Source organism: Anomaloglossus baeobatrachus, chromosome 2, assembly GCF_048569485.1.
Source record: "Anomaloglossus baeobatrachus isolate aAnoBae1 chromosome 2, aAnoBae1.hap1, whole genome shotgun sequence".
In the NCBI taxonomy this organism is placed as follows: Eukaryota; Metazoa; Chordata; class Amphibia; order Anura; family Aromobatidae; genus Anomaloglossus; species Anomaloglossus baeobatrachus.
The window spans coordinates 148,479,321-148,504,273 of record NC_134354.1 but is presented as its reverse complement, the minus strand read 5'-3'; the positions used below and the strand labels follow the sequence as shown (position 1 = coordinate 148,504,273).

The 24,953-nt window shown below is 44.8% G+C and overlaps 1 protein-coding gene across 2 annotated transcripts in view; it reads right to left on the bottom strand.

Annotated features, from left to right (window-relative positions):
• Positions 1-24,953, bottom strand: part of MAP3K15 (mitogen-activated protein kinase kinase kinase 15) — a 272,744-nt gene that overhangs the window by 12,337 nt on the left and 235,454 nt on the right. For both annotated transcript variants that reach the window (XM_075335432.1, XM_075335433.1), the window contains 4 exons: positions 23,829-24,012; positions 18,706-18,886; positions 8,238-8,412; positions 2,650-2,835 (listed from right to left, as the gene is read on the bottom strand). In XM_075335432.1, coding sequence (XP_075191547.1) covers positions 2,650-2,835; positions 8,238-8,412; positions 18,706-18,886; positions 23,829-24,012 — 726 coding nt within the window. The remainder of the gene's footprint in view (positions 1-2,649; positions 2,836-8,237; positions 8,413-18,705; positions 18,887-23,828; positions 24,013-24,953) is intronic.

The window sequence follows — 24,953 nt, the reverse complement described above, 5'->3', positions numbered from 1 at the left end:
AAAACACGGAGTAGCGGAGGCTACCGCCGCACGGTTCGCAGAGTCCAGGACAACCTGAATCGCGTAAGAAACAAATGCAGACATTTGAGAGGTTAAGGATGCCACCTGCGGCACAGATGTACGTGTAACCGTGTCAATCTGTGTAAGACAAGCTGAAATAGCTTGGAGTGCCCCAAGGGAGAGAATGCCGGAGCCAACGGTGCGCCGACAGCCTCATAGATGGCTTTCGACCAGAGATCCATCTGTCTGTCAGTGGCATCTTTGAGTTTGCAGTTCCATCTCCCACTGCAACTATGGATCTAGCTACAAGCCTGGAGATTGGAGGATGCCGCTCGGGACATTGGGTCCAGTCCTTGACCAAGTCAGGGGACAGGGATAACGTGTATCCTAAGCCGTTTGGAGAAGCGCATATCTGGATAAGCGTGGTGTTCCTGGACTGCCTCTCTGAAGGCAGAGTGGTCTAGAAAAATACGTGAAGCTGACTCCTCCACTGGAGGAGCTGTGAGAAATAACCCACATTCTATAGATGGACGCTATAAGATTATTTACTATGGCGTCACAATCAGGTGTATCCAGATTGAGAGCGGTCTCAGGATCAGAATCCTGAGCCGCTACTTCCGCCTCATTACACAGCGAGTCCTTCTGTTAGGACCCTGATGAAACCGAGGCCGCTCATAGCGAGCCCACTTAGGCTGTCTGGGACTGACGTCCGTGCAGAGCCGTGACTCTGGGATGCGTGTGACATTCCCGGAGCTGTTAGTTATTCACACTGAGGGGGGCCATGGATCAATGATTCAACAGTGCCCATATTGTGAGAGACATGTCCGGACTGCTAGGCTTCTAGTATCATAGCCATAGTCTCAGAAAAACCGTCAGTAAATACTGCAGACACCGTCCTCATCCCCTGGCCATTAGTGCATACAATGGGAGTCTATGTACCTGCCGGCCGTATAGCCGTACATGCTGTACCAGCTGTATAGAAAAACATGTGGTTCTGCACCTTTGTTTTACACAGAGAATATGCTGATAACTCCTCCGCATAATCCAGGAGGGTATATACAACGTGCGACCAAACAGTGCAATGTATATAGTACAAGCATATCTATAAGTGCACTTCTGCACTAGTGGGGTTAGCACCACAGGTGCTGCTTAACGCCTGTTACAGCGATTGTGTGACTATCAGAATGCCAGGGTCTTCCACACTTGTCTCTGTATCGTACAGAAACTGACACTAATGGCTGCCGGTGTCCTTGTAGAGAAGGAAGCCGTGGGCGTGCCTGAGAAAGTGCGGGAATCCGGACTCACAGTGCACACAGTGAGAGGGGTGGAGTATGCAAAACATACTCCAGCTCTCAGCTCTGTTCTATGCAGCGTCACGCCCCTACCCTGACTGTCAGGGCTGTGGGCGGTAACGAAGGGAGCTAGGCCCAGAAGCCGGGGACTCGAGTTAACAGCGCGGCCGCCGTAAAAGCGCGGGCCGCGCTGAAGTCCCCGGCGCACCACAAGTGCCAGCCGCGCCGCAGTTCCAGCGGCCGGCGCGACCGATTCATAGAAGTGGCCAGCGTCCCGCCCCTCTCCTGACTGGCAGGTCTGGGGGCGGGAACGAACGGAAGCAGGCCGCAAAAACCGGGGACTCTAGTTATCAGCGCGGCCGCCGTAAAAGCGCGGGCCGCGCTGAAGTCCCCGGCGCACCACAAGTGCCAGCCGCGCCGCTGCCAGCGGCCGGCGCGACCGATTCCTGGAAGTGGCCAGCGTCCCGCCCCTCTCCTGACTGGCAGGTCTGGGGGCGGGAACGAACGGAAGTAGGCCGCAAAAGCCGGGGACTCTAGTTATCAGCGCGGCCGCCGTAAAAGCGCAGGCCGCGCTGAAGTCCCCGGCGCACTACAAGTGCCAGCCGCGCCGCAGTCCCAGCGGCCGGCGCGACCAATTCCCATAAGTGAGCCTGCTTCAGCAAAGCTGAATGAGGCCATGGCACAGGCGCCGCAGCGCTGATGTCCCCCGGCGCACTACAACACCCAGCATGCTGCGGTGTGAGCGCCAAATGCACGGGGACACAGAGTACCTTGAGGAAGCAGGGCCATGTCCCTGATGTACTCCGCTCCATCCAGCATCTTCTCCAGGGGCTGTAGATGGAGCACGGTCTCAGTGCCTGGAGACCGGTAAATCCCACTTCACCCAGAGCCCTGTAAAAAGGGATGGGGAAGGAATCAGCATGTGGGCTCCTGCCGCCGTACCCGCAATGGGTACCTCAACCTTACAAACACCTCCGACATACAGTGGGGTGAGAAGGGAGCATGCTGGGGACACTATATGTGTCCTCTTTTCTTCCATCCGACATAGTCAGCAGCTGCTGCTGACTAAAAAGTGGAGCTATGCGTGGATGTGTTGCCTCCTTCGCACAAAGCACAAAACTGGTGAGCCAGTGATCCCACTGGGGGTGTATAGCCAGAAGGGGAGGGGCCTTACACTTTTAAGTGTAATACTTTGTGTGGCCTCCAGAGGCAATAGCTATACACCCAATTGTCTGGGTCTCCCAATGGAGCGACAAAGAAATAATGAGTAATCAGTGAAATATAAGCACTGAAAAGACTGTGCCATGACAAGCAATATCACAGTGACTATACTGCAGTGTAGATATTGACTACTCACCGCATCCTGGAAGCCGAACAGGACAAGCTGGATCTGATTTATAGATGTGCTGTCAAAGTCCAGATCCACTTTGAGTTTGGAGATGGTGGAAGCCATCACTCTGTGCTCCGGGGAGCGGATAAAGTCCCTCAGGATATTAATAATTTGTTTGATGTGAGTGACTGAAAGCTGCACGTCTTCTGAGCTCTGCAGAATAAAGAGTACAATTCCAGCAGCAGTCAGACCACTCAGCTGCCTACTTTTATTTTGATAACTCTTAAAGGGGTTTTCCCAAGAACAAAGTTAATTATAAAGTTAATTTTAATCTATAAATTATGGATAGCGACGAGCGGACCCATGAAAGTTCAGGTTCTGCGGGTTCAGCTGGACTTTAGATAAAGTTCTGTTCTGGACACGAACCCCATTGAAACACACTGATTGAGCAGTTCGGGTCCTCACCCATATACGAAAAAGGAGCACTTCAGGGGGAGGGAGCACAGGGTTTTTTCATGAGCACTTAGTGTACCATGAGCACTGTATACATATATACATGAGCACTGAGTGTACCCGAGCACTGTACACATATACACATGAGCACTGAGTGTAGTCGAGCACTGTACACATATATACATGAGCACTGAGTGTACCCGAGCACTGTACACATATACACATGAGAACTGAGTGTACCAGGAGCACTGTACACATATACACATGAGCACTGAGTGTACCCGGAGCACTGTACACATATACACATGAGCACTGAGTGTACCCGGAGCACTGTACACATATACACATGAGCACTGAGTGTACCCGGAGCACTGTACACATATACACATGAGAACTGAGTGTACCAGGAGCACTGTACACATATACACATGAGCACTGAGTGTACCCGAGCACTGTACACATATACACATGAGGACTGAGTGTACCAGGAGCACTGTACACATATACACATGAGAACTGAGTGTACCAGGAGCACTGTACACATATACACATGAGCACTGAGTGTACCCGAGCACTGTACACATATACACATGAGGACTGAGTGTACCAGGAGCACTGTTCACATATACACATGAGCACTGAGTGTACCCGAGCACTGTACACATATACACATGAGGACTGAGTGTACCAGGAGCACTGTACACATATACACATGAGAACTGAGTGTACCAGGAGCACTGTACACATATACACATGAGCACTGAGTGTAGTCGAGCACTGTACACATATATACATGAGCACTGAGTGTACCCGAGCACTGTACACATATACACATGAGAACTGAGTGTACCCGAGCACTGTACACATATACACATGAGCACTGAGTGTACCCGAGCACTGTACACATATACACATGAGAACTGAGTGTACCCGAGCACTGTACACATATACACATGAGAACTGAGTGTACCAGGAGCACTGTACACATATACACATGAGCACTGAGTGTACCAGGAGCACTGTACACATATACACATGAGCACTGAGTGTACCCGAGCACTGTACACATATACACATGAGGACTGAGTGTACCAGGAGCACTGTACACATATACACATGAGAACTGAGTGTACCAGGAGCACTGTACACATATACACATGAGCACTGAGTGTACCCGAGCACTGTACACATATACACATGAGGACTGAGTGTACCAGGAGCACTGTTCACATATACACATGAGAACTGAGTGTACCAGGAGCACTGTACACATATACACATGAGCACTGAGTGTACCCGAGCACTGTACACATATACACATGAGGACTGAGTGTACCAGGAGCACTGTTCACATATACACATGAGCACTGAGTGTACCCGAGCACTGTACACATATACACATGAGCACTGAGTGTACCAGGAGCACTGTTCACATATACACATGAGGACTGAGTGTACCAGGAGCACTGTTCACATATACACATGAGCACTGAGTGTACCCGAGCACTGTACACATATACACATGAGGACTGAGTGTACCAGGAGCACTGTACACATATACACATGAGAACTGAGTGTACCAGGAGCACTGTACACATATACACATGAGCACTGAGTGTACCAGGAGCACTGTACACATATACACATGAGCACTGAGTGTACCCGAGCACTGTACACATATACACATGAGGACTGAGTGTACCAGGAGCACTGTACACATATACACATGAGAACTGAGTGTACCAGGAGCACTGTACACATATACACATGAGCACTGAGTGTACCAGGAGCACTGTACACATATACACATGAGCACTGAGTGTACCAGGAGCACTGTACACATATACACATGAGCACTGAGTGTACCCGATCACTGTACACATATACACATGAGCACTGAGTGTACCAGGAGCACTGTACACATATACACATGAGCACTGAGTGTATCAGGAGCACTGTACACATATACACATGAGCACTGAGTGTACCCGAGCACTGTACACATATACACATGAGCACTGAGTGTACCAGGAGCACTGTACACATATACACATGAGCACTGAGTGTACCAGGAGCACTGTACACATATACACATGAGCACTGTACACATGAGCACTGAGTATACCCAAGCACAGCGATGCTCACTGGAGTGGTTTGCATACATAAAGCACCCAAACTCTGAACTCGAACATTGATTTTTATTTTTGTAAAGTCTGTGTTCAATACAGGCAACGAACTTTAAAGTTCGGGTTCACTTATTTCTAATCTTGGAATAATAATAAGTCCCACAAATGGCTGTGCTTAAAAAAAATGTTCCTGTGCTGAGATAATCCTATACAGTATATGTGTCCCTGCTTATGTTCGCTGTAAGGGCCGTGTCTGACTCTAATGGGACATGGTCTGATCATACCACATCTCCTGGGCCGGGGAAGTAGTAAAAGAGCACAGACATTACAGCATGGGATCACAGCTGATTCTTTTTGTGAGGTAAAACCTTTCCCTGTCAGTTTTTAAAACAATGTTTTACCTCAAAGAAAGAATTATTTGCGATACCAAACTGTAATATTTGTATACTTTTTTACTTCTCCCACCAACCCAGGAGCTGTTGGTATGATCAGACCATGTCCCTGTATAGTCAGACACAGCCATTACACAGTACATAGCAGGGGCACATTTATAAGATTATCTCAGCACAGGAACATTATTTTTAAAACACATACAGCCGTGGAAATTATTGTTATTCCAAAATCTATTGATTTAAGTTATTTTTTCTTCCTCTTGTATTTAAACAACATGTAAACAATTTATTTCTAGTCTATTAGATGTGAGAACAATGCTTTTTATATGTAAATTATATTTCTAGGTGTATAGTTTTGTAGTTAATTCTCCTTAAGGCTGTTATAATTTTACTTACTCTCTACCTTTTTTAAATATTTCTTTTTCCCATTCCTGTCATCCCTTTGTTACTTGTTTACCATCCAATCCGATCTTCACCAATCTTGTTTTACTATCCGTTCCTCATCCATCATGGTCATCTTAGATGATCCGTGTTTTCAACATTTCTTTTTCCCATACTGTGCTTATGCTATACGTGTCTTCTTCAGGCATTCAGTTTCTACCATGCAACTAACACACTACATTTTTCATAATTCCCTCCTCATTTCACCTCACCTTTTACTCATACTGTAATTCTCCCTGTCATCGTCCCCACCATACCTCATGCTTACACTTAAAGGGAACCTGTCATCAGAAATTTAGCTTTAAACCTAAAAGATTCTCCCTCTGCAGCTGCATTCTAGCAATGTTCCTGTTTATGTGCCCCCTTTCTGACCAAAATAAAGACTTTATAAAGTGGTACCTTTTTGTATTCAGATCTTGATAATGGTACACGGGGGCGGGCTGTCTGGTGTCTGTTACTGTCCTTTCTGGCGATTTACGGCGTCCCCCAATGCTCCATTCCATACTTGAGGACGCCGCCACCTGCACCCGAGGTGCCGCGCTCGCGAGGACCGCTGGTCACGTGTGTCGCAGGCACGAGATTATGGGCGATGCTGTGATTGCATCGCAAGTGCCTGCCCATCATCTCGTGGCCGCGCTCTCCCCTCTGCCTCCAGCGTGCTGCGCAAGTGCTGGCCAGATGATCCGACGTCACCTCTTTCCCATCTTACCCTGCAGCAGGAAATAGATGGGAGGAGCGGAGCAGGACACCACCGGTTACGAGAAGTGACGTCGGGTCATCTGGCCAGTGCTTGCGCGGTACGCTGGAGGCAGAGGGGAAAGGGCGGGCACGAGATTATGGGCGGGAACTTTCGGATGACAATCACAGCGCCGCCCATAACCTCGTGCCTGCGCACACATCACCAGCGGTCACTGTGCACACAGTGCACAGTCGCACGGCGCATGCGCGGGACCGCACTGGGCGGCGTCCTGAGATATGAAATCGAGTGATGGGGGACGGCCTAAAGCGACAGGAGGCAGACTAACGGACACCAGAGAGCCCGCCCCCGTGTACCATTATCAAGATCTGAATACAAAAAGGTACCACTTTATAAAGTTTTTATTTTGGTCAGAAAGGAGGCACAAGAACAACAGGAACCTTGCAAGAATGCAGCCCAGGAGCTGCAGAGGGGGAATCTTTTAGGTTTAAAGCTAAATTTCTGATGACAGGTTCCCTTTAAGGCCCTCATACACATTAACTAATTTCAGCAGGATTGGCCAATGGTCTGATATTTATCCTGCCTCTCCCCAGACAGAAGATATTGGGGGAGAGGAAGGCTCAGGGAAGTTGAAATTTCGACACAATCATTTTGAATATTTTTTTAGGAGATAATCCGGTGCCAAATGCTTTCTCCTCTCTCCCTATTGAGAGCACATGAATGCTAAAACGAACCGAGCATTGTATACTGGAATTGAGTAAGATAACTGTCGGCTGAGTGACCACATATATAGCTAACTTTAAACATCTTGGCATGTCCCCTTACTACTACTTACTACTACCTTTTTTTTTTGTATTTTATGTCATGTTCAGTTATGCGCCTGTTCACACGTCAGGTCGATGAGGCTGAGTGCAGGCAGTCTTTTTTGTCTATATCAAGAGGGTCATACCTTCTGACCGTGCCCCCCTCCCCCAGTTGCCACAGGTAATCTCATTCTATATAGCAGGTTCCTACGTGCCCATACACAGGAGGTTTTTAACCCAGAGAGAGGCTTCAGAATAGCGTTAGGTACCCAGTTACGAGATATGCCGTGAAGGGGCAACTGGGCAGATATACAAATGGCCATTTCTATATGCTAAATATCTCATTTTTCTTAGATTTTCCTTAGCACTGATGTAGTAGTAGTAGATCATCACCAAAATGTATATTGTCTAAAGTAAATGAAGAAAGATGTGTAAACACAAGAACACATTATGGAATTGTTGAAAAGCTACATGGGGTAAATAGAGTGCCTGTAAAAAAGAAGGTAATGGTGGGCAGAAGACAAAAAAAAAATGAGGAAGGAGGTCTTCCAACCCTATGCCACACTTGGCCCCAATCTATCATTTCACGCTGTACACTGCCTCTGTCAAATCACCCCTCATTATTCTAAAGTCCTTTTCTCTGTTTCCTACACTTCCTCCCCGTATCACTGTAAACAAAGGTATATGCTGTATATTATTGTACCTGCATAAGACATTCTTGCAGATTTGAGGACACTTTGTTCTGTTCTTCCTTGAGGATTTTATAGAGTATTGCACGACGTTCACTATCTTTTCGGAGAAGAAACAGACCAGAATCCCGCTCATCAGGGGAAGTTGGGGTACTTCTATCTTCTGACACCGAACCCTCATCTGGCACACTGTGTGATAATGAGGTAATGCATGTAGTGAAAAGGAGTCGGGGAATGGATATTCCAGTTATACACTGGGTAACCTGTAATGAGGACTACTGCATGCACCTTCAGTGTTGATTAAGAAGATTTTCATTTTTTAATTATTCTTCTATTTCCTAAGCCTGGCTAATCAGATAAAATTCATAAACACAATCACCGTCTCTGTAAGCCTTGCATTACAAGTGAATTTGTCATCCACAAATCTCAATGTAAACTAATCAGATAGTCATACATTACTCACAAAAAAGTTAGGGATAATTGACTTTCAGGTGAAATTTCAGAGAGATCCTAAAATGTATTCTAAACTTTTTGTTTTTGGGTGAACCTAATGTGACCTTCTCTAAAGTTTTGAATGCACATGTCTAACTGTTCAATGTTTCAGTACTTTTTGCTTAACTTCCTTCTCTCTTACAAGGAACTTAATGGCAAAATTTACAACAGGTGTTGTATATGTTCCCATCCATTACAACAGGTGTTGTATATGTCCCCATCCAGGCATATGTCCCCATCCTGGTAAATATGGCGCCATCCAATTATATATGTTCTCTTCCAGGTATATATGTTCCTATCTCAGGGCCCTTCCTGATATATATATGTCCCCATCCTGGGGACCTACCGGTATATATGTCTTCATCATGAGCCCCATCCTGGTAAATATGTCTACATACTAGGCCCTGTCCTGTAAATATGTCCCCATACTAGGCCCCATCCTGGTAAATATGTCTACATACTAGGCCCTATCCTGGTAAATATGTCCCCATACTAGGCCCCATCCTGGTAAATATGTCTACATACTAGGCCCTATCCTGGTAAATATGTCCCCATAAAAGGCCCCATCCTGGTAAATATGTCCACATACTAGGCCCTATCCTGGTATATATGTCCCCATACTAGGCCCTATCCTGGTAATTATGTCCACATACTAGGCCCTATCCTGGTATTTATGTCCCCATACTAGGCTCCATCCTGGTATATACCAGGAAAGGGCCTACCATGGGGACATATTTACCAAAATATGGTTTAGAAGGGGGACATATTTACCAGGATGGAGCATAGCATGGGGACGTATTTACCAGAATATGGCTTAGAATGGGGACATATTTACCAGGATGGAACCTAGGATGGGGACATATTTACCAGAATATAGCTCAGGATGGGGACATATTTACCAGGATGGGGCACTGTACTTTTTATGACATTTTTCCTCTGATTCTATTTGCAAGCCAAAACCAGGCATGGAACAGAGGTAAAAACCTCACCAAATACTCAACGTGTGCACATATCATAAGGCTCCTACCCGTAATCTACTTTTATCACATGTGATAATCTAGAAAATTATCTTTCTGTAATATGCAAATGAAGGTGCTCGGTGTACCTTTGCAGAGGCCAGGCTCTCCATGCACTGTTCTCCAGCTCCTCCTATGTTGATTGGCTTAAAGCGAGCACTGCTTGAACAGAAAATGGTTGAGGGCTTGGGGGAGGAACAGCACACTGAACTTAGCTACACCAGTGGTTTCCCCGAGCTTCCCCCTTTTCCTAAATATATTAATTTTGTTGGCTGGAGTGCCATATGTGAGAAAACTAGACTACATGTATGATTTTTATAAGGGCAAGGTACACAAAATGACTCTCTGATTAGCTTAAATTCAGTTTGAGGGAGAGGTGACAGACTCCCTTTAATTTTTTCAGAACCAAAAATTTAAGGTGAAATGACAAATACAACATTGCCTACATTTTTGTTAACTGGGTATGCCAATTAAAACAAGTTGTCATCAATCTACAATGGTAGATAACTGCTAGCCTTACGTCTGGGACTGCACTACTTGCCAAAACGATAGATCCTGAGTCTCCAATTTGGAAAGATGTTGTGCAAGTGCACTGCCACGCCACTCAAAATCTATAGAACTGAATGAGATAACCAAGTTTTTTATTTGGTTATTACTACTGGATCTATGGACTTTGAATAGAGCAGCAGCACTAATGTTGACCACTCCTGTTCCAGTTATCAGTGGGACTCTCCTCAATCTGTTCCTCAACAATCTAGCTGGATTCTTGACATCCACAGCGTTATTAAACTGCATATACTGAATTAAATGCAGTGAGCCGGAGGAAAAAAAAAGCTCAAACTAGGGTTTTATCCGAGAAAAGAGGAGTTAAAAAAACTGGAAATGCTTACTTTTGCAGGTTGTGTGATTCACAACCAACTGGAAATTACCAAAATGACAGCAGCTGCAGCCCCACGAAGGTAACAGCAAACACCAGGAGAAGAATAAGTATTATTGCCGCGCCACTGTAGTCAAAGAAACATCCAAGAGTAGGTCAATAGTGATTTATTTCCATGCGTTTTAGGCTAGTTTCACACTTGCGTTGAACGGCATCCGTTGCATTGCGTTGTGTGACGGATGCAACGGATGTGTTGCATATAGTGGCACAACGGATGCAACGGATCGCACAAAACAACGGAATCTTTTTTTTTTTACAGTGTCACCGGCGTCAGACTATTGTGAACGATCAACTGATCACCCGGCCGCCGGGTGATCAGCTGATCGTTCACAGCAGCCGGTCGCCGGGTGATCAGCTGATCGCTCACAGCAGCCAGTCGCCGGGTGATCAGTTGATCGCTCACAGCAGCCGGTCGCCGGGTGATCAGCTGGTCGCTCACAGCAGCCAGTGGCCGGGTGATCAGCTGATCGTTCGGCCGCCGAGAATGTGTGCAGGGTGGGTGGAGCCGAGCGGGGCCATGGCGCTGAGGACAAGTGAGTGTGTGCGCGTGTGTACGTGTGTGTGTGTGTGTACGCGTGTGTACATGCGGAGTGGAGTGCGGGAGGGGGCGGAGTGGAGTGGGGATGTGTCAGGCTCCCTGCACACGTAGCCAGGGTAAATATCGGGTAACTAAGCAAAACACTTTGCTTGGTTACCCGATATTTACCTTGGTTACCAGTGTACACCGCTTAGCACTGGCTCCTTGCACTCGTAACCTGGGTAAATATCGGGTAACTAGGCAAAGCACTCTGCTTGGTTACCCGATGTGTACCCTGGTTACGGGTGCAGGGAGCCAGAGAGAGCATGCGCAGTGAAATCCTAAGGATTCCGCTGCTCAAAAAAAGTCACATGCTGCGTTCCTTCCGCCCAGCGGAAGCAACGCAGCGTCGGCCAGTGGAAGCAACGCAGGTACTTTTGGCACAATTCGTCATCCATACAAGTCTATGGGAAACAGCGGAATCCGTTAACGGATTCCGCTGTTTTCCAAAAGGGCGGATTGTGACGGAAGGAAAAAACCGCAAGTGTGAAAGTACCCTACGAGAGAGCCCTCTCCTTCCTCAGGAAATTCACCATTTTATACAAGGATAGTTGGTATGATTGGCATTACATATTTATTGTTTGTATCATATCAACTATCCATGTATAAAATGGTGATGTTTTGTGTTCTCTGATACTCTTTTGCCCTTTTTTTTAACCCCTTAGTGACGGAGCTAATTTTCACCTTAATGACCAGACCAAATTTTGCAATTCTGACCAGTGTCACTTTAGCAGGTTATAGCTCTGGAACGCTTCAACGGATCCCACTGATTTTGAGATTGTTTTTTCGTGACATATTGGACTTCATTTTAGTACCAAATTTTGGACAAAATTTTTTGCGTTTATTTGTGAAAAAATATGAATTTTGGCAAAATTTTTGAAAATTTTGAAATTTTCAACTTTTGAATTTTTTTTCCGTTAAACCAGAGAGTTCTGTGACACAAAATAGTTAATAAATAACATTTCCCACTTGTCTACTTTACATCAGCACAATTTTGGAAAAAAAAATATTTTTTGTTAGGAAGTTAGAAGGGTTCAAAGTTTATCAGCAATTTCTCATTTTTACATCAAAATTTACAAAACCATTTTTTTAGGGACCACATCACATTTGAAGTGATTTTGAGAGGCCTAGATGACAGAAAATACCCAAAAGTGACACCATTCTAAAAACTGCACCCCTCAAAGTACTCAAAACCACATTCAAGAAGTTTATTAACCCTTTAGGTGCTTCACAGGAACTAAAGCAATGTGGAATGAAAAAAGCAAAAAATAAAATTTTACCTAAAAATGTTGCTTTACCCCAAATGTAATCAATTTTAGAAGAAATAACACAACAAAATGGACCCCAAAACTTGTTACCCACTTTCTTATGAGCGCGGTGATACCCCATATGTGGTCAGAAACCTCTGTTTGGGCAAATGGGAGGGCTCGGAACAGAAGGAGCAATATTTGAAGTTTGGAAAGCAAATTTGGCTGAAATAGATTGCGGGCACCATGTTGCATTTACATGTCCGCTAAGGTACCTAAACAGCAGAAACCCCTCACAAGTGACGCCATTCTGGAAACTAGACCCCTCAAGGCTTCTATCTAGGGGTATAGTGAGCATTTTGGACCCACAGGTACTTCACAGATTTTGATAACGTTACGTTGTCATATTGAAAATTTTCATTTTTTTCTCAAAAATGTTGCTTTAGCATTAATTTTCTTACTTTTTCAAGAGGTAATTCCAAAAATTGGACACCAACGTTTATTACCCACTTTCTTATGAGCGCGGTGATACCCCATATGTGGTCAGAAACCTCTGTTTGGGCAAATGGGAGGGCTGGGAACACAAGGAGCAATATTTGAAGTTTGGAAAGCAAATTTGGCTGAAATAGATTGTGGGCACCATGTTGCATTTGTAGGGCCCCTAAGGTACCTAAACAGCAGAAACCCCCCACAACTGACCCCATTTTGGAAACTAGACCCCTCAAGGAATTTATTTAGATGTTTGGTGAGTACCCTGAACCCCCAGGGGCTTCACAGAACTTTATAGCGTTGAGCCATGAAAATAAAAAAATTTAATTTTAACACAAAATTGTTACTTCAACCATGTAGCTTTTTTTTTCACAAGGGTAAAAGGAAAAAAAACACCATAAAATGTATTGTGCAATTTCTCCTGAGTTCGCCGATACATCATATGTGGCGGAAATCAACTGTCTGGGTAAACGGCAGGGTGCGGAATGAAAGGAGCGCCATTTGACTGCAAAATTGGCAGGAATCATTAGCGCACGCCATGTTGTGTTTGGAGACCCCCTAAAGTGGCTAAACAGTAGAGCTCCCCCACAACTGACCCCATTCTGGAATCTATACCCCTCAAGGATGTTATCTAGGGGTATAGTGTGCATTTTGAACCCACAGGTACTTCACAGAATTTTATAACAATAGGTTGTCATATTGAAAATGTTCTTCTTTTTCACAAAAGTGGTGCTTTAGCACCAAATTTTCCACTTTTACAAGATGTAACACCAAAACGTGGACCCCTCATTTTGTTACCCACTTTCTTACAAGTCCAGCGATACCCAACATGTAGTCAAAAACGTCTGTTTGGGCAAACGGCAGGACTTGGAAGGGAAGGTGCACTTTTCAAATTTTGGATTATTTGATTTGCAGAGCCTATGTGTTATCAGAACAACTGAAAACCCACATAAATGGATTTTTTGTACATTTTATCTTGGAGTGAAGGGCAAAATGTGGAGGAAAATACCGCCAACTATATGGCAGACTTGTGCTTGTTCCAGAGATGAAGGAACACCAGGAGGGCTAGAAGGACACGTTAATTTTTCAGAGACTGGTCGTACAATGTCTGTTTAGCATCATCAATCCCTATATGAGGGACAATTGTGCCAGACGACATGGTACATCATAACAGGCTCCTACCTGCCAAGGTCGGAACCGCTATATGCACAAAACAACCAGTCCCCCACAGGGTTATAAAAGTATTGTCCAGTGCAGGAGGTTCGGCAAGAACCATGCAGTAAAGCCCATGGTGTAAAATTACAGAACAGCTTCAGATCCTCCAATAAAATTATCATGCCCGTATCACCAAGACGTAGTTGTAATAGCAGTCAGACTAAAGGCCCCGTCACACTAAGCAACATCGCTAGCAACATCGCTGGTAACGAACAACTTTTGTGACGTTGCTAGCGATGTTGCTGTGTGTGACATCCAGCAACAACCTGGCCCCTGCTGTGAGGTCGTTGGTTGTTGCTGAATGTCCTGGGCCATTTTTTAGTTGTTGCTGTCCTGCTGTGAAGCACAGATCGCTGTGTGTGACAGCGAGACAGCAACAACTAATGTGCAGTGAGCAGGGAGCCAGCTTCTGCTGAGGCTGGTAACTAATGTAAACATCGGGTAACCAAGAAGCCCTGTCCTTGGTTACCCGATATTTACCTTTGATACCAGCCTCCTCCGCTCTCACTGCCTGTGCTGCCGGCTCCAGCTCTGTGCACATTTAGCTGCAGCACACATCAGGTAATTAACCCCATGTGTGCTGTAACTAGGAGAGCAAGGAGCCAGCACTAAGCAGTGTGCGCTGCTCCCTGCTCTGTGCACATTTAGCTGCAGCACACATCGGGTTAATTAACCTGATGTGTGCTGTAACTAGGAGACTGGGGGCTGGTCACTGGTTGCTGGTGAGCTCACCAGCAACTCGTGTAGCCACGCTCCAGCGATCCCTGCCAGGTCAGGTTGCTGGTGGGATCGCTGGAGCGTCGCAGTGTGACAGCTCACCAGCAACCTCCTAGCAACTTACCAGCGATCCCTATCGTTGTTGGGATCGCTGGTAAGTTGCTTAGTGTGACTGGACCTTTAGATGACTGGTGCTAAAACTTTGAGTGATCAAATCTTGGAATTATTTGTCAGATGATCAGATGTTTCAAGAACATTTGCGGGGTCCACATTCTGGAGTACGCAGACGTGGGCATATGACGAGAATTTGTCTGCATAACACTTCGGTATGTGAGTGATCAAGTCCTGGAATTATTTGTGAAATGGGGTAAAATGTGTTTTACTGATGAAAATAGTAAATTTTATTTGACAAGTAACACAGGGGCTCACTACACAGAAAATATAAATGTTGTGAAAGAAAAACCCTACCACACAATTTGGGAATAGTGTATGATGTCTAATAATTGTGGGATGTGTGGTAGATCTCGAAGCAGGGGGTAACACAAAGTCCTGGCTGGGAAGGGCACATGGGACAGTAATATCTTGATTCGCTCCTATTGCCCTGTTTGCTGCAGACCCGGCACCTTTTTTTAGGACGGTTTTGGGTGGGAGTAGGAGGCATGAGACGCATAAAATGCCGTTCCGTTAGTCTCCGGGCATTCTCTGACTCGAAGGCTGCCTCTGGTGCCGCTGAGTCAAACATGAGGGACTCAATAATTTTTTCCTGGTATTGCAGAAATGTGAGGGGCCCTTGTGATTTTTTATACAGTACAAAACTGTTGTAGGTAGCAATCTGTATCAGGTAGATTGCTACCTTTTTGTACCAGGCCCTCGTTTTCCGCTTTACCAGGTATGGTTGGAGCACCTGGTCAGACAGGTCCACGCCACCCATAAACCTGTTGTATTGGGTCACACAGAAGGGTTTCTGTTTGTCCCTGGTGGCTCCCCTCTCTCTGACCGACACAGTGGTGTCCTCATGCAGGGTGGTGAGCATGTAGACGTCCTTGCGGTCATTCCACTTTACGGCAAGCAGTTTGTCACTTGCCAGTGCGAATGACGCCCCCTTGTCTAGACGTCTGGACACTAACTGTGCCGGCAAACCAACACGGTTTTTCCTTATTGTCCCACAGGCCCCTGTATTTGCAGCATGGAGGGATTGGTATAGGGGGATACTAGTGTAGTAGTTGTCGGTGTACACGTGGTAACCTTTACCAAGAAATGGCGTCATTAGCTCCCAGACAATTTTTCCTGGGATGCTAATTGTCTGGGGACAGTTGGGTGGGCTTATTTGGCGGTCCCTACCCTCATAAATGATAAAGTTACACGTGTACCCGCTGGTGCTTTCGCACACTTTATATAATTTTATGCCATACTTGGCTCTTTTGGAGGGGATAAACTGACGGAATGAGAGACGGCCCTTGTAGCTCATTAGGGACTCGTCAACCGAAACATTCTCCTCTGGGCTGTAGGAAGTTAGGAAGGACTCTTTCAGGAGGGATATTAGGGGTTTCAATTTATTAAGGCGGTCATAATTGGGGTCAGTTCTTGGGGGGACTTGGGAATTATCACTAAAATGGAGGAATCTCAATAGGGTCTCATATCGGGTTCTGGGCATTATGGCTGCAAATACAGGGGTGGCGTGGACAGATTTGGTTGCCCAGTAGGAGCGTAAACTGGGTTTTTTCACTATTCCCATGTTGAGGGTAATGCCTAAAAATTTTTTGATTTCCGGGACGCTTGTGGGGATCCAGGAACGGGAATGCACAGATGTTGGCTTTTGGGCAATATATTGACGGGCGTACAAGTTGGTGTGGTGGGTGATATGCTCAAGTACTTGTTGGTTAACAAAAATTTGGAAGAAATCCAGTGGGGCAAAATTGGTGACATTTATTTTTATGCCAGGGTCTCCTATGAAAGGGGGAATTTGTGGGGTAAAGGACGGGTCGGGGTTCCAGAGAGCATGGGGGACTGCAGAACTAGGTCCTGCCCCTGACGCTTCAGCAGCGGCGACTAGCGGGGTGTGGGACCCCGTGGAGGAAGCCGAATCGTCACCGCTATCCGAAAAATCTCTTTCTGAGGCCGATTCGGTCTCTGACCCAGAACTGCCGGAGGCAAGCAGTGAGTACGCTTGCTCTGCCGTAAACATCCTGCGGGCCATGGTTTTTGTTTTTATCCCTGGCTAACAAAAAATAAAAAAAAACCTAACACTAGTATTTTTTTTTTTTTTTATATAAACCCTAAATTTTTTTATAAAGATTATAAAAAAAAATATTTAGGGGAATGACGCAGCGAGGGATGACGGAATGATGGAGGAGGGGATGATCACAGGGGGGTGATCAGAAAAATTGGGAATATGATGATCTTTGTGAATTTATAACTTTTTCTCTCTATATGGCAGCACGTAGTCTCTCTCTCTTCTCTCCCAGATCAACTACAAGGGAGAGAGGAGAAAGGCAGACCTAAATGCTGCCATATTTATCAAATATTGGCATTTTGACTACTGTGATAGGATCTATCACAGTATTTAAATCTAAACAGCCAATCAGATTTTTTTTTTTTTTGTTGCCGGGTGCAGGAGGCAGATTATGCCAAGCATACTGCGCATGCGCCCGCCATTTTCCAGGAGAAGGGAGGAAGGGGGGCCGCGGGGGACCGGGGGACCGGGGGGCCCAACGATCCTTTATTGAGGTACTGTGCAGGGGCGGTGGGGGAACGGGGGATCCCAGATCGGGTGGGAGATACCGGGATCTAGCGGATCGGACCCCGGTGGACCGGAGGGAGGGCTCTGGAGAACCGGAGGGGGCTCCGGGGAACCAGAGATCTCCGGTGGACCGGAGCAGGGATCAGGGGGAGGACATTTCCCTCCGATCTGAAATGTTTGATCATTTCAGATCGGAGGGAAATGAATGCGGCGGCAGCAGCAGCAGCTTTCAGCGCGCCGGCGCCATCTTGCAAGGTCTGGAGAACCGGAGGGGGCTCCGGTGACCAGACAGCTCCGGTGGACCGGAGGAGGGATCAGGGGGAGGACATTTCCCTCCGATCTGAAATGTTTGATCATTTCAGATCGGAGGGAAATGAATGCAGAGCCGGCGGCGGCGGGAGTTTTCGCCGCGCGTCGGCGCCATTTTGGATGTCCGGGGGGGGTGGGGGGTGGGGGGTGATTTTCTCCGGTACCGGGGGCTTTGGGGGCACTAGGGGCTTATATTTCTTTATCATCTGACATGTTTGATCATGTCAGATGAGAAAGAAATTAGTAGTATTTGCCATTTTTTTTTTTTTTAATGTTGTCGCCGGTATACGGTGTATACCGGCGATCACATTATCGGGGAACAAAAAAAACACCCCGATTCATAATCTTGGGGGTCTCAGCTACCCCCGGTAGCTGAAACCCCCGAGATTTTTCGTCACTGGGGGGCGCTACAACCTTTTTCCGGCCTGACGTCTCAAGACGTCGGAACAGAATAAGTACCCTGTTTTTCCGACGTCTTGAGACGTTAGGCCGTCGCTATGGGGTTAAAATTGAAAAGACGGTGCTTTGAGATACCTTCTCCCTATATATACCCAGCTATGTACACCTCCTTTATATGTGATTTTCCTGAGGAAGGAGAGGGTTCTCTCTGAAACGCATATAAATAAATCACTATTGACCTACTCCTGGATGTCTCTCTAAATACAGCAGACCGGCAATCATACCCATTCCTCTTCTCCTGGTGTATACTGAATTAAACAGTCTTCAGTGACTAGTGCACTCACCTCAATAAATTGGACATAGGAGCTTTGTTGGATGGATTTTCAGTACTCGATTTTTTAGCCTTTTCAAAGAATAATTCATGCTTTGCATCTGAGTCAGGCGATACTGATCCATGTTCACTGCTACTGCTACCTGCCAGTTCCCCGGGCACCGGCAGCGGCAGAGATGTACTCCGATTGTAATCTGCAATCATAACACTGGCCTTATCAATATCACATTACACTGTGTTTTTATGCAAAATGTAACCTATACTGGTGTACAGTCACCTTTATAAAACGTTCAGGGCTCACAGCTGTTTTATTATCAATAGGACCTGTCATTTGCCAAATATATGTACTTTTTTGCCTGGTGTAAATGCTATTGTTTCCTGAACCCGGGGTTATTCTTGTTTTCTTCTTGTACCACTCCGTTCCTTGAATATAATGCTAATAATTGAAGCTAACTAGGTGTGGTGCTCAACGCTTCTTAACGCCCAGTTGGCTAAAGAGACAAGTTTTATGTGCAGGAAACAGAGAATATCTCAGGAATGGAGAAGAGCAAGAACGAAAACAAATAACTCCAGATTCAGAAGAACAGATACATTTACATCAATAAAAAAAAATATTAACGGCAAGTGACCGATCCTCTTACAGTAGCGATGAGCGAACTGTTTGGTGCTCATGTGATCTTAACGAGCATTTTAATGCTTGGGTGTGGGATACTTGTTTACCGAGTATAAAGGAAGTCAATGGGAAACTCGAGCATCTTTCTGGAAAGTCTTCTGGAAAATGCTCGAGTTCCCTGTTGACTTCCATTGTACTCGGTAAACGAGTGCCGAGCACCTGAGTATTATGATGTTCCTTAAGATCACCCGAGCACCAACAGTTCACTCAACATTACTCTCCAGCAAATGCAACTCTATTACCAGCACAGCTACACATGCATCACAATTCAAAAGAAGGGAAAAATTAACAACTAATTAACAAAAATAAGTGTGCAGTCCTTTAGAAAATGCCAAGTAGAAAGTCTTGGGGGGTCTAATAGACATTATATTGTCAATAGGGTCAGCTGAAAGAAATCTCATCCAGACAAATGTCTGCATTGTATCAATTATGCAAAAAAGCATTGCTTGAAAAGACCCCAGTTACACAAAGCAGAAGGAGATGACACATTCTGCAATTGTGGCAGTGACTTCTGTGTTTTAAGGAACACCAAAACTTAGAAATGAATGACAAACATACAGAATTATATTTTGCCTCATTCAGTCATAATGAGGGTACATGATAGCATTTGTATATGACCTAAGTCCCTGAAGTAGAATACTTGTAGTTCTGGTCATGCTCAGGTAAGTTTTAGGCTAGAACCTGAAGACACAATACAGATTCTAAAATGTGCCAGCACAATGGCTGTCTGTATATTGCCTTATTCTGGCAGATTTTATGCATGTTCTAAAAGGGAACCTGTCACCAGGTTTTTACCACCTAATCTGAGAGCAGTATAACGTAGAGGCAGAGATCCTGATTCCAGCGATGTGTCACTTACTGGACTCTTTCCAGATATTTAGATACAAGCACAATTTTATCTAATTATGACTAGAGGACTAGTAAAACCGCTGCCATGTAGGCATATTCATAGGCTCTGTATAACCACGCCCCCACCACTGATTGGCAGCTTTCTGTGTAAACTGTGCCTTGCTACCAATCAGTGGTCTGGGTGCTGTTATACTGAGCTCAGCATTCAGAAACTGGTAAATCTGCAGCAGATAAAACAGGGATTTTATCAAAACTACAACAAGCAGCTCAGTAAGTAACACATTGCTTAAATCAAGGTTTCTGCTCCTATATCATATTGCCCTCAGATGGGGTAGCAAAAACCTGCTGACAATTTCCCTGTAAGAAAACACTTGTGGCTGAGCTTTCAAGACACACAGAGGATGGACCAAAGAAAAGATGGACATTAACGGAGGACTACCATGAATATTTTTTTATGCTTAGGTCCATTTTCTATTGTTATTGTTCCTATCAGGCAATATTATGGTTTCTTGCCTTTGGTTTTCTATGGTGAAAAGGGTTATATGTAACAAAAGAGGTTTCCTAAAAAGGTGCACGTTATGTTTACTTGCAGAACTTCCTTCTTTTTTGCTGTGTAATCATTAGCAATAAATATCCCATTATTTGATATCAGGTAAGTTGGGAAATATGGTGGGTTTGACGTCACATACACCCTGAGCAGTATGGTTACAGAACATTGTTATAACACATCACACTATGACACTGTTTGTTCTAAAGACGTTTGTTACATTGCAGTAATCCCAACTATTTCATTACTTGAGATTTAACACATCTAATCTAAGCCTCCCCGAGAACAGAGCTCCGGGCCAAGCCCCTTACATAACTTTATAGAATGAAAGTCTTTATGAAAGCGAACGCTATGTTAGTTAATTACAGAGGTGCAAATATAACATGATATACCAAGAATGCCCATCTGATGGCCGCGGCTATTGCTACTGAACCTGCCATACATGTTACACACAGGGACTATATATGCGCTTTCTGATATAATGTAATCCCACTTTTTTTTTAGCTCATATCTTGTCAGCAGAGGAGGTCAGTATTGGAGGTGAAGGTTTCTACAGAAATAAATGCATGTCTTATTGCATGAATGCGTTCATATATGGTGCTGTGGGATTTGGCCTAAAGCTCCCCTCTTCACAGCTTGGTTTTGCTGAACTCCACAATGTGTCTGCCACTATCTGCCACTAGGGGGAGCCAGCAACATAGGTATTTATATGGTTCCTTTAAGTTTTCTCAATATTCCCTTATTTTTTTTCAAACTGATATGCCATGTAACTAACAGGAAGCACTGAGTGTGCCTGTGTGTTATTTGTTCAGAAACCCACACCCCATGTAACTCTCTCCTATCTGATGTCAATACACGCTCCATCACAGCAAATCCTGTACCGCCAGCTTCCTAAAGCAGACTACCTTCTTTTAGCCTTTTTTGCATACTCTGATGCCAAACTGCTATATGGCAACACTGGGCAGAGTGGGAACTGCGTCCTCGACCAGGTACTACTGGAGGACGTAAGCAACGCCAACAATATAATGCCAAAGCAATTAGATGTGATGATGTCAACAGCTCTTCGGAGTCATCCATTTCAGCTAACTGATACTATGTAGAAAACATAAAGAGAACAAGTCAGCATGATTTTACAAATGGAAGTATTGGGATGGATGCATAGCACAAGTCCCCCAATTAAAATGAGCCCTTTTTATGTAGAGAACCGATATTCCAGTCCTGATAAATCTAGTGTAGAAGCCATATGCAAATCAAGCAGAAAGTGCAGTGGGGGCGTGTCACTGCACTTGGAAAGAACCGCCAACTAATTCCCAACACGCCCCCACTGCACTTCCAGCCTGATATGCATATAGCTTCTATGATAGGTGTCACACCAGATCTCTACATTTTTATCAGGCAACAAGCACCTATACAGCCATAACTACTTCAGGGAACAAGCACCTATACAGCCATAACTACTTCAGGGAACAAGCACCTATACAGCCATAACTACTTCAGGGAACAAGCACCTATACAGCCATAACTACTGCTATATGTAAAATGTGCTGAAGGGTCCCCTTTATATTTGCTAACTAAGTGCAACTGTCTCCTTTTTGTTACTATGTTTCATGTTCAGTTTTCACCTGTTCACATTAGAAAGTTAGGATGTGCCATCAGTCTTTTTCTTAACTGGTACTATATCGCATAACTGTGATGCTGGTAATCCCCTTTTTTGCCTCTCTGGATATAGGCCGACACAGCTGTACTGTGTACTCTGTCGTATTCTGGCTGTGTAGAGAGTAGTATGGGATTTACAGTAAAATCTGACCTCTTCAGAAGGATATATGATAAAAATTCATGTAAATCACAGAAATTTGGTTTGGCTGTGACACTACCTGTCAGGAATATAAGGGCTGATTCATGAAGACTGGTGTTGTGCAGACTTGTGCTATGCCATTCTTGCATGAGCAGAAGTTGCCTAATTCATTAAGAAGTGCCCGACACATAATGAATTGGTGTCTCTCCTATGTGGCTTGCTCCTCCGTATGCTGTGCCAGAAATCCTACTCTATCCAGGGACTAGAGTAAAATTTCTGGTTTACAAAAGCTGACCGTTTTGAGGACTATGATGGACGGGTGTGTCTATCTCTTTTGGATGAGCTGATTCAAACTGGTTTTCTGAATTGCGCAAAAGTTTTGCGACTTTTGAAAGATTTTACTCCACGTTTGCGGCTTACAAGCCTTGATGAGTCAGCTTTATAGTTTTTAAGTGATTTACTTCCCTAGACTTCCACAAGCCATTCCCGTAATCTACAGGCACTGTTGCAGTGGACATTGTTCCTAGTTAATGAGACCATTCTACTGCTTTTGTGGCATTAATCAAAGCATCTTGATTATACCTCTAATGCAGGAGCATCTTGGCTGATGTTAGGTTGATGTGTTGGTGTTTTATTTGTGTACTGCTACTTATTCATATGTATGTGTGGTGTGCTAATATATATTGTAAGATGGTGACCGGCCTGATTGTGAAGGGTCGGTATGTACCACGGAAGTGGTATGATTGTGGAACTCCCTGCTGGTATCTGTAGTGCCACAGGTTCTTATCATGGTGTTCATAGGGCCCAGGATCATGGATGGCCGGAGAGATGGGTAGGTCTGTCTGTCCACATAGCCCGCCCATGGGTGTGTTGGAGGTCACTGACGACTTCTAAAATGGAGTCTGATGTTTGGCACAGAAGAGAGAGAGTTTGGTTTGCAAGCTGCAGAGCAGGGAGCTCTGGGTGTGTCAGCCTGTGTAGAGGCTGAATCCAGATCTATGGAAATCAGTCTGGAAGGAGACTGCAACCAGGCTGGTCAGTGAGGTGGCCACAGGGCCGAACCTCTCCTGGAGGAGAATACACTGGGAGGGGCCAGTGTGAGTAGACTGCCATACCTTCCTATGGACGCTAATGGACTATAAGCCCATGATACTGTGACCCTGCCTATGTGAGCAAATCCTTGTTCTGTTTAATGTCATTTGTAGGTGAACGAACAATGGTGTATGGGGTAGTATACTGTGACACAATGCATCTGATATTACTGGACTTTACCTGTGGGCTTAAATGCTATTTTACTTTTCTTTCCTTTATTTGCTTGTTTCATAAAGAAGTCTCTCAGCAAGTCTGCTACTGTTGCACGCTTTACTGGATCAGGCTCAAAACACAGTAATATAAAAGCCCTGGCCTCCGCAGACAAGGAATCGGGTATTTCTGGGTGGATTTTAAACATTCCCACCTGTAAAAGAAATGTTACGATTAGTACCCCTATATGTAACTACTAGAATTGTTCTCATATCCAATGACAAGGTTGAGAGCATAGCCCCTACTGAAAACCATAAGTAAATGAATACAGAAGACCACAAAAAGACCTCTAAAAATAGATACTTTATTAAATAATAAATTAAAAATGGTAAAAACCAAAAAGGATAAAATAAGGTAACAAAGCAACTCAGTGTTGTGATAAGTGACACATAACAAATACCTTATTGTGATAGTATGTCTAGGAGCGTGAGTGTAGTGGAGGCCCAATTTCCCAGGCTTGGATGCTAGACTAGTAATAGAATGCCTGTATTTCCCTATTTCCACTCCTGGACACTGACCCTATTCTGCCTCTAGTAACCACAGTTATGGTATCCAACACCATAACCCATAAAGTGCAAATGTGCAATAAGTAAAGAAAGAAAACAGTCACTAGTTGATTATATCAATTACTACCCCAAGTTGTATAATAAACAAAAAGGTCCAATCAGTAGTATGCGACTGTATTAGTTGATATTGTGGCCAAAATTTGTGGGAAAATTTAATTCCTCTTTTTATGGTTTAGCTTTTAAATTTAGTGTAGGGACTCACTAGCATGAGGACCCTTGATGTTGGGTAGCGAGCATCCGTATTTTGGCCAAAATATCAACTAATACCTTAAATATATATACAGTGCCTACAAGTAGTATTCAACCCCCTGCAGATTTAGCAGGTTTGATAAGATGCAAATAAGTTAGAGCCTGCAAACTTCAAACAAGAGAAGGATTTATTAACAGATGCATAAATCTTACAAACCAACAAGTTATGTTGCTCAGTTAAATTTTAATAAATTTTCAATATAAAAGAGTGGGTCAATTATTATTCAACCCCTAGGTTTAATATTTTGTGGAATAACCCTTGTTTGCAATTACAGCTAAT